The sequence below is a fragment of the Phytophthora cinnamomi genome (assembly GCF_018691715.1).
Source record: "Phytophthora cinnamomi strain GKB4 chromosome Unknown Contig23, whole genome shotgun sequence".
In the NCBI taxonomy this organism is placed as follows: Eukaryota; Oomycota; class Peronosporomycetes; order Peronosporales; family Peronosporaceae; genus Phytophthora; species Phytophthora cinnamomi.
The window spans coordinates 445876-461102 of record NW_027150956.1 but is presented as its reverse complement, the minus strand read 5'-3'; the positions used below and the strand labels follow the sequence as shown (position 1 = coordinate 461102).

General features: G+C 56.6%; 2 protein-coding genes across 2 annotated transcripts; one reads left to right on the top strand and one right to left on the bottom strand.

The window, feature by feature from the left end:
* Positions 1-551: 551 nt before the first annotated feature.
* IUM83_04997 (uncharacterized protein) lies at positions 552-2126 on the top strand (the record flags this gene model as incomplete). The annotated part of the gene is made up of 4 exons (XM_067929105.1): positions 552-953; positions 1028-1129; positions 1194-1321; positions 1385-2126. 4 exons carry the CDS (start codon positions 552-554, stop codon positions 2124-2126), a joined length of 1374 nt encoding a protein of 457 aa, XP_067794814.1.
* Positions 2127-2292: 166 nt separating this feature from the next.
* IUM83_04996 (Gamma-soluble NSF attachment protein) lies at positions 2293-3852 on the bottom strand (the record flags this gene model as incomplete). The annotated part of the gene is made up of 1 exon (XM_067929104.1): positions 2293-3852. One exon carries the CDS (start codon positions 3850-3852, stop codon positions 2293-2295), a length of 1560 nt encoding a protein of 519 aa, XP_067794813.1.
* Between the last annotated feature and the right edge of the window lie 11375 nt (positions 3853-15227).

Genomic DNA, 15227 nt, shown 5'->3' with positions numbered 1-15227 from the left:
ATGTCAACATATTTTTGTTTCCAGACAAGAAGCCCCAGTCATGAAGGCATGCATGTTCCTACACGACAACAGTCTCCACGAGATTCTTGAGCTTGTACACGCAGATGCTCGAGTAGCCCTTGGCGAGCAAATTGATAGTGTGAGCAGCACGCGGGTCTGCTTCGGTGGCAGTGATTCGGATGAGGTTTTCGGTAGCTCCAAAACTTCCATGTTTCCTCGCTGTGGACAGAGAGATCTAGTCTTCGGTGCATAGAGACTCGTCATACAGAACCAGTCGAGCGTGTGGTTTGCGGCGGCAACGATCATGCACTTACTGAATGGCAGATTCCTAGTTTCATTGGGCCGAATTGCAAATTCCCAGTCAAAAACCTGACCAAATTGCAAATCCCCACTTTTTTTATTAATATAGTGTGGAGAACACGAATGTAGCCATTCGATGTAGCCATCTGGAAATAGGCAAGTTGAAGTGAAGTGTGAGACTAAAAATACGAGAGCAATGGTGTTGTGCTCTGCTGTGATAGATTCTGCTGGACTGAGAGTTTGGGGCGGCCATGGCGATGGAGTCGCTGCCGCTGCCGCCGACGTCGGCGCGGGGTCTGGACCAGCAGCAACAGCAGCGCAGGCTGCAGCAGTTCCTGGACCGCGGGCGGGTGCCGCCTCGAGAGCGCCGCCCGGAGCGAGCCACTAACGACGTGGCTGACATCCTCGGCGCTCGACCGCTGCTCAAGAACCACGTGTACGTCAATAAGCCGCACTTCTACGATGCGCACGACATCAATGGCTCCACGAGCATGGAGCTGCACCCCAAGAACTGGCGGGCGGGCACCGACGACCGCTTTAGGCAGCTCCCCATCGAGGGCACCACGTCGCAGCCTGCCGGGTTCCACACAGATCGAGTTGTGAACCCGCTGGAGCCGAACTACAAGCTCCCGTCCTTCATCAAAGCGCCGCCGGTGCGTTTGGTATACTTGTATTGTGTTGAGTATTTGTGATCTCATCTTGGTTAGCGTTTCTTGCGCCTTCGCAGCTCGAGCCAAAGTTCCTGCGAGACAGCTACAATGTGTCCGACATTGAAGGCACTTCGATCAAAACTCGCAACATTCAACACCCCCGAGACGGCTTAAAAGTGGTAAGAAGGGCGCAATTGAGCTCGAGCTAATTAGAACAGTGGACTGAGCGTGGGGTGCTTGTAGGATGACATTGCAGGTACTCAATGTGGCTGGCTGCCGCGGCACAAGCGGGGACTACGAGAGAATCCTCCGCGAGATATATTGAATGTCCAGGATATAACCAACGTGGATTTCAGGTCCAGCCGAGTCACGTGAGTTTTGTCTTGTTGCTGGTTTCAACTTATCGAAGCTAACGATGGAGACCTGACCCACAGGAACGTGCTGAATCCCGTATATACGGTCAATGGCATGACATTCGCGGACGATCCATTGTCGCGACCGCTAATTCAGCACCCCAAGCGAGACAAACCCAGCTACGCTCTCACGACGAACGATATCGAAGGCGCGTGCTGTGCGGACCCAGCCACAGCTATTGTGGCGGGCATCGTCATGGCACATCGGCGCAATTACCGAGACACCAATGTCACTCAAGACATCACGGGCGCCAGGGCGGATACGTTGCTGCATAGCATCCGTTCTACGAGGCGAGTTGACCCAAACGCCCCACTGTATTCGGCTCTGGATGGCTCGCGTGTGGATGCAAGCGCGATATCTGTTGGCAAATCAATCGTCTTCGCTGACCTTGTCCATCAGCATGAACTGCTGGAGGCTGCCCACAAGCGCGATGACGGCGAGGTGAAGCCGTACGCAGTAAGCGGTGTTGGCAATGTCGGTCTGCTGGGCTCCGCTAACCGAGACCGAGACAAGAAACCCCCAGGGGCTAAGCGAGTTTCGATATATGGTGACAACGATCCTCCGCCAAGAACCGCACCGGTGAACGTGGCCAAAATGAAGACCGATCTCATGCCAGCCATTACTGGAGGTAGGTCGAAGCTGTCCAAACCTGCTAAGCCTGCGTCGGTATTAGGTGGAGCGAAAGACGGAAGGACTCGTAACGAGCGCAAGCAGGCAGAAGTGAGGCGAGACGAGATTAAGCTGGTGCGCGAGCTAAACTAGGATACAGCAAATACATTTTATCAGCATCCTGATTGTGCTTGCTGCTTGTAAATGCTGTAATTCATACCCTGCCAGCAGGGTGTGGCCGCACACGAGAAAATGAGAAGAATGCGTCACTACCCAATTGGCATCAACCTAGATCCATGTGCGTGTCTGACAGTGCAGTTTAGGTGAGGTCGAACTCATCGTACATAGGAGCCGCAGCCTTGGGTGCAGGCTTGGACGCCGGTGCAGGAGCTTCGGGCTTGGGAGCGGGCGTCGCTGAAGGCTCAAACGCAGTGGCAGGATCGTCCGGTATCGAAAATTCAAGCGAGTCCGAATCCGGCATGGCGAACTCGAGGTCGTCGATCTCGTAATCCATACGTACGCTGGCCCGCACGGCTGCAGGAGGCGGCGAAGGTGCCAAGTTAGGGGAAGATTGGTCACTGCGTTCCGGCGATGCGGGCTGCTGAGCCTTAGGAGCAATTTCCTCGCGCGCACGTGGGGCTGGTGCCGGAGCTGAAGGCTCCTTGTCTTCGTTGGAGACGCCGACTTCACCTAAAGCTGCAGCCAGCATCGCTTCGTAGTCACTATCCCGAACGTCGGAGCCGGACGCCGTCGGCGCCTCGGAGGAACCGACGTCGTACTCCGAGTCCAACGACGGCGCGTGCACCGGAGCTGGGGGTGGTGCTGCAGCCGGCGCTCGGGAGGAAGGTGCGAAAGGATTGCGCTGCGCTGGCGCAGCACGGGCAGATGGAGCGAACGGGTTCCTCTGGTTCGGCTGCTGCTGGCCCACGCCTCCCGCGCTCGAAGGTGCAGGTCTGTGGTGTTGCTGAGGCCGCGGCGGAGCGGCGTCCCCGGATCCGTACACCGAGAGCTTGCGGCAGATCCGGCCGACCTGGTTGTCCAGCGCCATGAAGCCGGGCTTGCGCACCGTGGCCTGCAGCAGCTCCTCGTTGCCCATCTTGAAGGCGCGCACCAGGTCCTCCGCGAGCGCGCAGTCGTCCGACGACAGGAAAGAGTCGTCCTGCAGGCAGCGCGAGTACAGCGCGTCGGCGGCAGGCACGTCGCCCGAGGCCAGCATGAGGATCACCTGGCTCAGGTGGGCCTTGTGCACGTTGTGGCGCTGGTCCATGGCCTCGTAGAGCGCCGTGATGCGGTCCAGCAGCTTGACGGCCTCGCCTAGCTTGCCGCTCTTGACCAGGAAGCTCAGCGTCTTGCGGAACGTCTCGACGGCCAAGTGCGGCTTGTCCTGCGCCTCCAGCAGCTCGCACGCCTTCCAGTACAGCGGCAGCACGTCGTCCGCGCCGCAGCCGTGGGTCTCGCAGGCCTGCGCGCCCTTGACGAGCGCGTCCGCGGCCTTGCCCAGCTCGCCCATGTCCACGTAGCAGCCGCTGGCCGTCTCGTAGGCCTTGCGCGCCTCGGCCGTGCGCTGCTGGGCGCTGTGCGCGCCCGCGCGCTCGGCCTTGAGCTGCTGCAGCGCCGTCTTGGCCACGTTCTCCCAGGCCTGCGCGGCGCGGAACGGCGACTGGTTGTGCAGCTGCGCGTCGGCGCAGCGAGTGAAGGCCTGCTTGCTGGCCTCGAAGTCGCCGCCCAGGCGGAAGAGCTCGCCCGCCTTGTCCAGGTGCGGCGCCGCGCTCAGGTAGTCGGGCGCGCCGCGGAAGAAGGAGCGCTTGGCCAGCGCCTTCTCCGCCTGCTTGAGCTCCGCGGCCGCCTCCGCGCACTTGTGCTGCTGCAGCGACGACATGGCCGAGGGAGGACACGTCAGATCGATAGTGTGCAGTCGTAAGGGCAGGATAGGATGCCTCCGTTCATGAGATGGGTGCTGGGATCGTATAAAGAGGTAAGGTGTACCATTTACATGGTACAGTAAGTAGGCTGCAAACTATGCAGGCATCGGTATGAGAGGAAGTTTTTTTTAACACTATCGTGTTTTTGAGGTTTTTCAGCGTCGACCTCAGGGCGAAAGCGCGGCATCTAGGCGCTATTCACGGCGAATACTTCACCACATCTATACTCGAAGTAGAGGTTACGGCCGATTGCCCGAGGCAACAAGACCCGACGGCCAAAAACTATTTTATTTGGTAGTTTCAGAAAGCTAAAATCCTGGGTTATCCAATCAGCGACTTCTGAAACGTGCTAGAACATTCTAAAAACATTCCTAGAAGGATCCTAGATTGCCTGTAAGAAATTGTTACCAATCAACAGTTTCCAACTACTCCACGTGAACAGCGACGTCTGTCAGCTCCTCAAGGAGAGAACCGCCCTCGGGGACAGAAGGAGCATCAATTGCACTCACGGGAGGCGCGATTTCTTCTTCACCCAAGATGCTGTCTAAGAGAAATATGTCGACTTCAAACTAAAGCTGAGAAAGGGATGCTACAGTTGGAGACTTTTGATTCCAGCCAACGGGTGGAACTACTGAGGGAGTCGAGAATCTGCTAAGTCACAAACACACTCGAAATACAACATCAAAGCGTCGCCCGAGCCCACCGCTACCGCTGTCTACAAGTCGTTCTCCATGTGAAACTTGTTAGATTATGAGCCCAAAGAGCGAGCATGGAGGGTCAGAAAACTGATACTATCCAGTCACTCCTGTAACGGGGTTACACGTACAAGTGGCTGCAAGCCACTTGTGAATTTAACAGATAGGTTATCTGTTAAACGTTTTGGATACTTCCTCACATTGGTGTAAGACACACCGATGGATACATTGAAGTGGACCACCACAGTGAGTGGTCCACACCTACCCAAAGATCCTATTGGTAGAAAGCAGCATCTTTCTACCAATCAGAGACATGCATATTAGCGGGGCTCTGACAGCCAGCCGCTGCCAACCCCTTTCATAGATGATAAACAGTTTTTAGCAGCTTTTAGAGGAAGATCAATTTACAAACAATACAGTTCTCATTTTACCTAATCTAAGTCACTTGGAATCCTTTTGTTACTTAACTTATATTTGTGTATTCAAATATAATTAACCTAAGTAATTACTAAGTACTTACGCTTCCTCATACACGTTGCGCAACGTGTAAGCTAAAGTAGTGAGTCAAGTTAGACCCACTACACCTGGTAGCACTTTGTAGTCCGTCCAACGACCGACTGCTTGACGTTCGTACGCGGTGTACGAACGCGGAGCCGAGAACCACATGAGCACGGAGGTGCCCATGGAGAGCTCCAACACGCCTGCAACGCATGTTGCACGCGCTGACACCTGTCTGACCCAGAGTGGGAGGCCCTCCAACGACTGTCAACAGTCATTGGAGAAGCGGCGATAGCTACAATGCTGCGTACGCTATCGCCGACGGAGCAACATGGTGTTGCTCTGGGGTTCATCATGAAGGAGCAGCGTGACGCTGCTTCCTCAGTGACGGCGTCGTCAGGGACGACACCGCGTGCTCAACCATTAAAGTTGAGCGTAAGCAATTACGTGGGAAGAGAGGGCGAGCCTCTCCTCCGATGGCTTGTCGAACTCGACACAGCCATAGCGGCTCGACGCATCGTCGACCCGCTGTCGAAGGTCGCGTTCGCCATGTCCTGCCTTGGCGGACGCGCAAGGAGTTGGGCGTATGGACGCCGACTCTCCGATCCTACGTGCTTCAGCACGTACGAAGTGTTCAAAGAGGAGCTCAAACAAGCGTTTGAGCCCCCGCAAAACGAGTTCCGGTCGAGGGCGGAATTCCTCGACCTTCAGCAGAGTAAGCATGACGTCCATGCTTACGCGCAGCGCGCACGATACTTGGTCTCAAATATCGTGACTAACCCAATTGACGAGGCGACTAAGGTCGTCACGTTCATGAAAGGACTTAGAGATGGGCCCGTGAAGACCTATCTCTTCCGAGAGTACCCGAGTACTCTCGAAGCTGCAATCACTCTTGCCATGCAAGAAGCGTTTAGCCTGCGGCAGGCTAAACTGCATACGAACGTGCCGAGGTCGCAACCGCGCCCGGTAGTGAGCACGGGAGGTCCGGAACCATGGACCTCTGCAACGGCTACTGGTCACCAGCAGCACGGAAGTAATGTGCGATGCTTCCGTTGCGGAAGGATCGGTCACTTTGCACGGGAGTGCACGGCTCCCATGCCCCCTGGAGGTGGCCGTCGTGGCGATGTTAGGCATCGCCGCGGACCAACAAAAAACGCGAACATCCAGTAGGCGCGGGGCGCCCTACTGGTAATGCAGTCGCGCGTGCCGACATCGGGCACGCGACGCTGAGGACTGCAGCCCCCAGTGAGACCAGCTCTCACTGCAAGAAACAAGATGACAGGCCGAACCTAGTCATCTTGAAGGTTTACTCGAAGAGAGCGAGTGACTATCTTCGAGCTTGGTAGACTCAGGCGCGTCGAACAACTTTGTTCGACTACGAAGCCTGTCGAGACTTGACTTCGAGGAAGTAAATGTACCTCGAAGTCTTCTGGAGGTACGACTGGCAACAGGTGCCATCGTGAAGACCGAGAAGCGCGTCGTGAACGTGCGCTTCTCGTACAAACAACGAGTGTTTGTCGAACACTTTATCGTCCTGGACCTGGACGATAAGTTCGACGTAGTAATGGGCATGCCGTGGCTTGCACGGCATGATCCGGTTATAGACTGGAAGAAGCGCACGCTCGTGCGCTTCGGACGCGACAGCGGAACAGAGAGCGATGGCCCTGTTACCGCAGCGCACGCACCAGCAGGTGCGCGCGGCTCACCAGTCGAGACAGCGCTTAATGCTGCTGTCCCGGGGTGCCCAAGAAGTGCGCGAGGGCGCGCACAAGTGAAACCAACGTCGGCAATGCTGCCGACGTCGGAAGAAAAAGATGTGTCGGTTCCGGGAACCAACACCCACGTTCAAGCGTGTAAGGGACAGTCCCTGACCCGAAGCGGTCAGGTCGACAACGACGCGTCGGCTCCGGGAGCCGACGCACCCTCGGTCATGAGGGGCTCCGCCAATGAATGGCGTCGAGGTGACGAAGGCGTGTCAACTCCGGGAGTTGACGCTGCAAACAGTGCGGACGGTTGCAAACGTACCGCACTGACGCAATTACATGCTGTCGTGCAGCCGGGCTGCACGACGAAGCGCTCATGCGATCAAGCCGGGCTTGATATCGCGCGCCCGCAGACAGGGTCTGCCGGCGATAGGACACCATTACCGTGCAGCCGGGCTGCACGAAGGAAAATGCGGTCAAGCCGGGCTTGATACCGCGCGCCCGCGGACAGGGTCCGCCGGCGAACGACAGTCCACGGCCGGGCCTGGACAAGAAGAACAACTGTGCGGAGCCGGGCTCCGCACAACAAGAAGACGGCGCAAGCGGAAAACGCTGCGCAAGTCTCGGGCCGGGACCGAGACGCAACAAGAACAGTCTGCTGGGCAGACTGCGGCGGTGACGCCGAATGTCAAGACACTAAGCGTCTTGACGCGCACCGATACTGGATTCCAGTATCGTGACATGGAACTCGCTAGTCCTCCGACGACGGCGTCGGAGTTGACTTCGCTTCCAGCCATGAGCTGGAAGCGCTTCACGCGCGACTTGCACGATGGACACATCGAGCAAGTCTGCGTTCTTTCGGACAGTGAAAGAACGGCGAGCGAGAGCGAAGAGCTGAGGCAGCTCTTCATGGGAAGTACCACTGAGAGTGAAGACACTCTCAGTGCGAAGACGAAGCGAGAGCGCTTCGAGGAACAAGGTTGGGACTCGCTGAAGTCGAGTCACTATTACAAATTGTTGAGGGAGTACAAAGACGTACTCCCGGAAGAGATTCCTGCGGAGCTTCCGCAGGATAAGGGCATTCAGCACGAGATTGATCTCGTGCCGGGCACGAAGTACTGTGTCACGCGGCAGTGGCCACTGCCGCGAGAGCAAGTGAAAGCGATCGACGACTTCTTTGAAAGTCGTCGTAAAAACAGGACAAGTGCGGGAATCAAAGTCCCCGCACAGTGCTCCGACGTTCTGTGTCAAGAAGCCACAGGGCGGATGGCGCATCGTTCATGCCTACAACAAGCTGAACGATGCGACGGTACCGGCGCAGACGCCGATACCACGAAAAGATGTTATCATCGATTCGATGGCCGGGAGCACCGTTTACAGTGCTCTCGACTTGCGAGATGGATTTTATCAAATCCTAATGCGTGAGAGCGATATCCCTCTCACGGCAGTGAGCACGCCAAGCGGCATGCTCTGGGAATGGCTAGTAATGCCACAGGGGCTTAAGAACGCCCCTGCGACTTTCACCAGGTGCGTGACGCACTTGTTGCGCTCGGTGCGCGACTTCGCACCGAGCTACTTCGACGATGTATTCATCCACAGCCGGGCTGTGGACGGGAAGACCGACGTAGAGATGCACAGGGTGCATCTCCGGCAGCTACTTGAGCTTATGAGAACACATAAGCTCTACGCGAACCTGAAGAAGTGTATCTTCGGGGCGAGCGAGATACCCGTCCTCGGGTGTCTCGTAAGGAAGAATGGTGTTCGCCCTGACCCGGAAAAGGTCAGAGTGATCAATGAATGGCCAACGCCTTCAAGTGTCAAGGAACTGAGGCAGTTCCTTGGCCAGCCACGTACTTGTGCAAGTACGTGGAGGACTATGCGGGCAAGATCCGCCCGCTGTCACAGCTTCTTAAGAAAGAAGCTGTGTGGAATTGGACACCCGATTGCCAAAAAGCATTCGATACAGTCAAGCGGGGCTTGACTGAGGCGCCGATCTTGGCAGTGGCTGACCAAGATCGCCCATTTCACGTAGTGTGTGACGCATCCGATTTCGCGATCGGATGCGCGTTATCGCAGCACGATCACGAGGGCCGTGATCGTGTCGTCTACTACCAATCGCGTCAGCTGAAGCCAGCTGAGCGCAACTATCCGGTGCATGACAAGGAACTCCTTGCCATGAAGTATGCACTCGCAAAGTTCCGAGTGTACTTGCTTGGGAGTAGACCATTTGTGGTCTACACCGACCATGCTTCACTGCGCACCGCAGTGAAGTCGCCACACATTTCACAAAGAATGGCGAGATGGCTCTCATTCTTTGCGGAGTATAACTTCCGGGTCGAATACAAACCCGGAAGATTGAACGTGGTGGCCGACGCGTTATCACGTCGGCCGGACTATGCAGAAGCTGTTGACGTCAATGCCATTGACGCCATACGATCGAGCAAACCCACATCATCTCTGTTGGATGATGTGAAGGCCGCGTACGCGCACGACGCGGACGCGAAGCTCTTGCTGGCCTATGGCACAGCGCCTTCTGACAAGTCCCGTCAGAAGCTGCCCAAGCACCTTCGAGCGCGTGCACACCGCTTTCGTGTGCACGACGGACTGCTACTCTACAACGCAGTCGTGCCAAATGACCATGACCTGCGACTCAGGATCATGTACGAGTATCATGATGCCCCGACTGCGGGACATCTCGGACGTGAGAAGACTTACGTCCTTCTCACGCGCGACTTCTACTGGCACCACCAGTATAGTGGGTGCGCAAGTACATCCGTGCTTGCGAGGTATGCTAACGCGTGAAGCCTGCGCCATTCGCGCAGGCTCCACTGTAATCACTACCGACTCCGTCGGAGTGTTGGAAGTCCATGTCTTTGGACTTCATCTTTGGTCTTCCCCCCGGATAGCGGAGGGAACACCGGTGTTGTGGTCTTTGTAGACCGTTTCAGCAAGATGGTACATCTTGCTGCGGTGCCAGCAGAGGTAACCGCGAAGCAGACGGCCCGTCTGCTCGTCGACATGGTGTTCAAACACCATGGCATGCCGTCCGACATCGTGTCGGACAGAGACCCGCGCTTCACAGCGCACCTGTGGCAAGAAGTGTTTACACTTCTTGGGAGCCAGCTTTCCATGTCGACTGCGGATCATCCGCAGACGGACGGTCAAACCGAGCGCGTGAATCGCGTGCTCGTCGATATGTTGAAGAGCTACGCTCACTCGTTCCAATACTGGAGCGAGTGCCTATCGATGGCAGAGTTTGCCATCAATAACTCAGTGCATGCCTCAACAGGGCATACACCGTTCTACGTGAATGCCATGCGGCATCCACGCCTACCGAGTTTACTCGGAGGGATGGCTCCCACTTTAAGTGGGGGAGGATCTACGATTGCAATACAGCAGCCGCAGAAAACCGCTGACACTTGCACAGTGTCAGCTGCAACAATGGACAAACCACATGAGTCTGCGCAGGGCGCAGACTCCCCCAACAACCTGGCCAACGACCACGGGTCTGCGCAGGGCGCAGACACCGCAAAGAACCACGCAGAGGCCGGGCCTCTAGCGGAGAGCGAGCTGAATGACTTCAGCTCGGATGCAATCAGTTTCATCACCAAAAGACAAGCCGTGATTCGGTTTGTCCAAGACACTATAGCAGCTTCTGTTGATCAACAGAAGCTGAACGCAGACAATGCGGGCAGAGGCAACACAAATGAATTTAAAGTTGGTTCATTAGTTTTGTTAGCTACACAAAACCTGCCTAGACATGCAGTTTCGGATTTCGGAGCAAGCAAGCTTGCTCCGCGCTTCATCGGGCCGTTCACTGTGTTGGCACGGCACGGCAACGCATACACGCTAGACATACCGTCTAGCATGCGCCTCCATCCGACCTTTTACGTCGGACGGCTGAAGCCATACCGGCAGCACGAGCCATCTAGCTCGGCTGACCCGAAGCCTCGGCAGGAGCCGAGGCAGAAGCGGAGGACTTGGCCTCGGCGACGAGCAACCTCTCCTCCAGCGCGCGGACGCGCTGGAGCAACCCTCATCTGGGTCCCCAGCTCGACCTGGATATTCGAGGCGGTCTGCGAGACCGCCGCGACTTGGGCCTTCTGGTTCGTCAGCTCCTGCTTCAGGGCGGCGAACTCAGCGCCCTGCAGACGCTCCACGACGGTCACCCGGTCGTGGAGAGGCGCATACTGATCAGCCCGGGGCTGATCATACCCGGGGCGTGTTCCCACCCCCGCCACCGCCGATCCGTGACGCCCGCGGCTCAACCCGCTGGATTGTTGAGCGGATTGTTGACCATAGTATCCCGAAAACGAACCCTCAAGGGGCTCGTTTTCGTATTCGTTGGAGAGGATTTCCTCCCCATCGAGATACATGGGAGCCGCGGAACGTCTTGCTGGAGGACGTTCCGGAAATGGTGAGGGCGTACGAAGAGCAGTACGCGCTGGCGCAGCGGAAGTAACACGAGCGCTGCGATCATCGCTAGCGCCCGAACCCTCACGTGCTAAGAACTTAGCACGGAGCTCTTTGAGACTCTCGGGCACATGGAACGACGTGTACCCGTTCAGGTCGCGGTCGCTCAAGCGGACCGCGCCTGGAAAGCACTTCGTGCACTGAAAGCCCTCGGGCACAGCGCACGGCACATTTGCCTCCTCAGCAGCAACATGAAGTTGCTCCAGCTTTCCACGCTTCGAGTACGTCTCGAAGCGATCACGCGCTTGCTTAATCCGATCACGGTAAGCACTCGGCCTCTTGTTGAAGTTTTCAACAAAGGCGTTCCAACTTTGACAAAGTGCCTGCCATTCGGACACTTTGCTGCGAGAAGAGGTCTTCTTGCTTTGAAACCATCGGAGCTCATGAAAGAGTCCGATGTAGTAATCGCGCCTTTGATGCGTTTCCGCATCAAAGTGCAGCTCAGCAGCTACAGCGTCATCTTTGATGGCGCTGCATACGTACAGCGGCACCTCATTCGGAGGTACCGAATTCCCAAATCGGTCCGCGATCTCGGACGCGGACGGCATCCATGGATCGCGCGCGCTACCTTTAACATCACGCGCTGCAGCAGCAGCGCGCGGAGTACTGAGAGCCCCAGCGGAAGCGAGTCGGATATCGCTCTCAGTACGCGAACGCTTCGAACTCGAAGCGTCCGATTCGTCCCCTTCACGCGGGCGAACGATCTTGGCATGAGGGTCGAGCGATTCGCTCGACACTGAGTCTTTACGCTTTGAGGGCGAGTCCTCCTCGCCCTCCATGTCTTCATCGTCGTCGTCGAAGTCGACGACGTCACCGTACTTCGCCTTCTGGCGTTCGAAGTAGTCGTCGATGGAGAGATGACTCCCCATCGACTTTGCGGACTTCTTCTGAGGCGCGCTCATCGTTGAATGAGCGCGGATTTCTTCTCCAAACGCGGAGAATTGACGAATGGTCAATTCCAAAAGATTGACGTGCGGGGATGGTGTAACGGGGTTACACGTACAAGTGGCTGCAAGCCACTTGTGAATTTAACAGATAGGTTATCTGTTAAACGTTTTGGATACTTCCTCACATTGGTGTAAGACACACCGATGGATACATTGAAGTGGACCACCACAGTGAGTGGTCCACACCTACCCAAAGATCCTATTGGTAGAAAGCAGCATCTTTCTACCAATCAGAGACATGCATATTAGCGGGGCTCTGACAGCCAGCCGCTGCCAACCCTTCATAGATGATAAACAGTTTTTAGCAGATTTTAGAGGAAGATCAATTTACAAACAATACAGTTCTCATTTTACCTAATCTAAGTCACTTGGAATCCTTTTGTTACTTAACTTATATTTGTGTATTCAAATATAATTAACCTAAGTAATTACTAAGTACTTACGCTTCCTCATACACGTTGCGCAACGTGTAAGCTAAAGTAGTGAGTCAAGTTAGACCCACTACACCTGGTAGCACTTTGTAGTCCGTCCAACGACCGACTGCTTGACGTTCGTACGCGGTGTACGAACGCGGAGCCGAGAACCACATGAGCACGGAGGTGCCCATGGAGAGCTCCAACACGCCTGCAACGCATGTTGCACGCGCTGACTGCCCCCACCTGTCTGACCCAGAGTGGGAGGCCCTCCAACGACTGTCAACAGTCATTGGAGAAGCGGCGATAGCTACAATGCTGCGTACGCTATCGCCGACGGAGCAACATGGTGTTGCTCTGGGGTTCATCATGAAGGAGCAGCGTGACGCTGCTTCCTCAGTGACGGCGTCGTCAGGGACGACACCGCGTGCTCAACCATTAAAGTTGAGCGTAAGCAATTACGTGGGAAGAGAGGGCGAGCCTCTCCTCCGATGGCTTGTCGAACTCGACACAGCCATAGCGGCTCGACGCATCGTCGACCCGCTGTCGAAGGTCGCGTTCGCCATGTCCTGCCTTGGCGGACGCGCAAGGAGTTGGGCGTATGGACGCCGACTCTCCGATCCTACGTGCTTCAGCACGTACGAAGTGTTCAAAGAGGAGCTCAAACAAGCGTTTGAGCCCCCGCAAAACGAGTTCCGGTCGAGGGCGGAGTTCCTCGACCTTCAGCAGGGTAAGCATGACGTCCATGCTTACGCGCAGCGCGCACGATACTTGGTCTCAAATATCGTGACTAACCCAATTGACGAGGCGACCAAGGTCGTCACGTTCATGAAGGGGCTTAGAGATGGGCCCGTGAAGACTTATCTCTTCCGAGAGTACCCGAGTACTCTCGAAGCTGCAATCACTCTTGCCATGCAAGAAGAGTTTAGCCTGCGGCAGGCTAAACTACATGTGAACGTACCGAGGCCGCAACCGCGCCCGGTAGCGAGGCCGGGAGGTCCAGAACCAATGGACCTCTCGAATGTAACAACTGCTGGTTACCAGCAGCAGGGAGGTAACGTGCGATGCTTCCGTTGCGGAAGGATCGGTCACTTTGCACGGGAGTGCACAGCTCCCATGCCCCCTGGAGATGGCCGTCGTGGCGATGTTAGGCATCGCCGCGGACCAACAAAAAACGCGAACATCCAGTAGGCGCGGGGCGCCCTACTGGTAATGCAGTCGCGCGTGCCGATATCGGGCACGCGACACTGAGGACTGCAGCCCCCAGTGAGACCAGCTCTCACTGCAAGAAACAAGATGACAGGCCGAACCTAGTCACCTTGAAGGTTTACTCGAAGAGAGCGAGTGACTCTCTTCGAGCTTTGGTAGATTCAGGCGCGTCGAACAACTTTGTTCGACTACGAAGCCTGCCGAGACTTGACTTCGAGGAAGTAAATGTACCTCGAAGTCTTCTGGAGGTACGACTGGCAACAGGTGCCATCGTGAAGACCGAGAAGCGCGTCGTGAACGTGCGCTTCTCGTACAAACAACGAGTGTTTGTCGAACACTTTATCGTCCTGGACCTGGACGATAAGTTCGACGTAGTAATGGGCATGCCGTGGCTTGCACGGCATGATCCGGTTATAGACTGGAAGAAGCGCACGCTCGTGCGCTTCGGACGCGACAGCGGAAAAGAGAGCGATGGCCCTGTTACCGCAGCGCACGCACCAGCAGGTGCGCGCGGCTCACCAGTCGAGACAGCGCTTAATGCTGCTGTCCCGGGGTGCCCAAGAAGTGCGCGAGGGCGCGCACAAGTGAAACCAACGTCGGCAATGCTGCCGACGTCGGAAGAAAAAGATGTGTCGGTTCCGGGAACCAACACCCACGTTCAAGCGTGTAGGGACAGTCCCTGACCCGAAGCGGTCAGGTCGACAACGACGCGTCGGCTCCGGGAGCCGACGCACCCTCGGTCATGAGGGGCTCCGCCAATGAATGGCGTCGAGGTGACGAAGGCGTGTCAACTCCGGGAGTTGACGCTGCAAACAGTGCGGACGGTTGCAAACGTACCGCACTGACGCAATTACATGCTGTCGTGCAGCCGGGCTGCACGACGAAGCGCTCATGCGATCAAGCCGGGCTTGATATCGCGCGCCCGCAGACAGGGTCTGCCGGCGAAGGGACACATTGCCGTGCAGCCGGGCTGCACGAAGGAAAATGCGGTCAAGCCGGGCTTGATACCGCGCGCCCGCGGACAGGGTCCGCCGGCGAACGACAGTCCACGGCCGGGCCTGGACAAGAAGAACAACTGTGCGGAGCCGGGCTCCGCACAACAAGAAGACGGCGCAAGCGGAAAACGCTGCGCAAGTCTCGGGCCGGGACCGAGACGCAACAAGAACAGTCTGCTGGGCAGACTGCGGCGGTGACGCCGAATGTCAAGACACTAAGCGTCTTGACGCGCACCGATACTGGATTCCAGTATCGTGACATGGAACTCGCTAGTCCTCCGACGACGGCGTCGGAGTTGACTTCGCTTCCAGCCATGAGCTGGAATCGCTTCACGCGCGACTTGCACGATGGACGCATCGAGCAAGTCTGCGTTCTCGGACAGTGAAAGAACGGCGAGC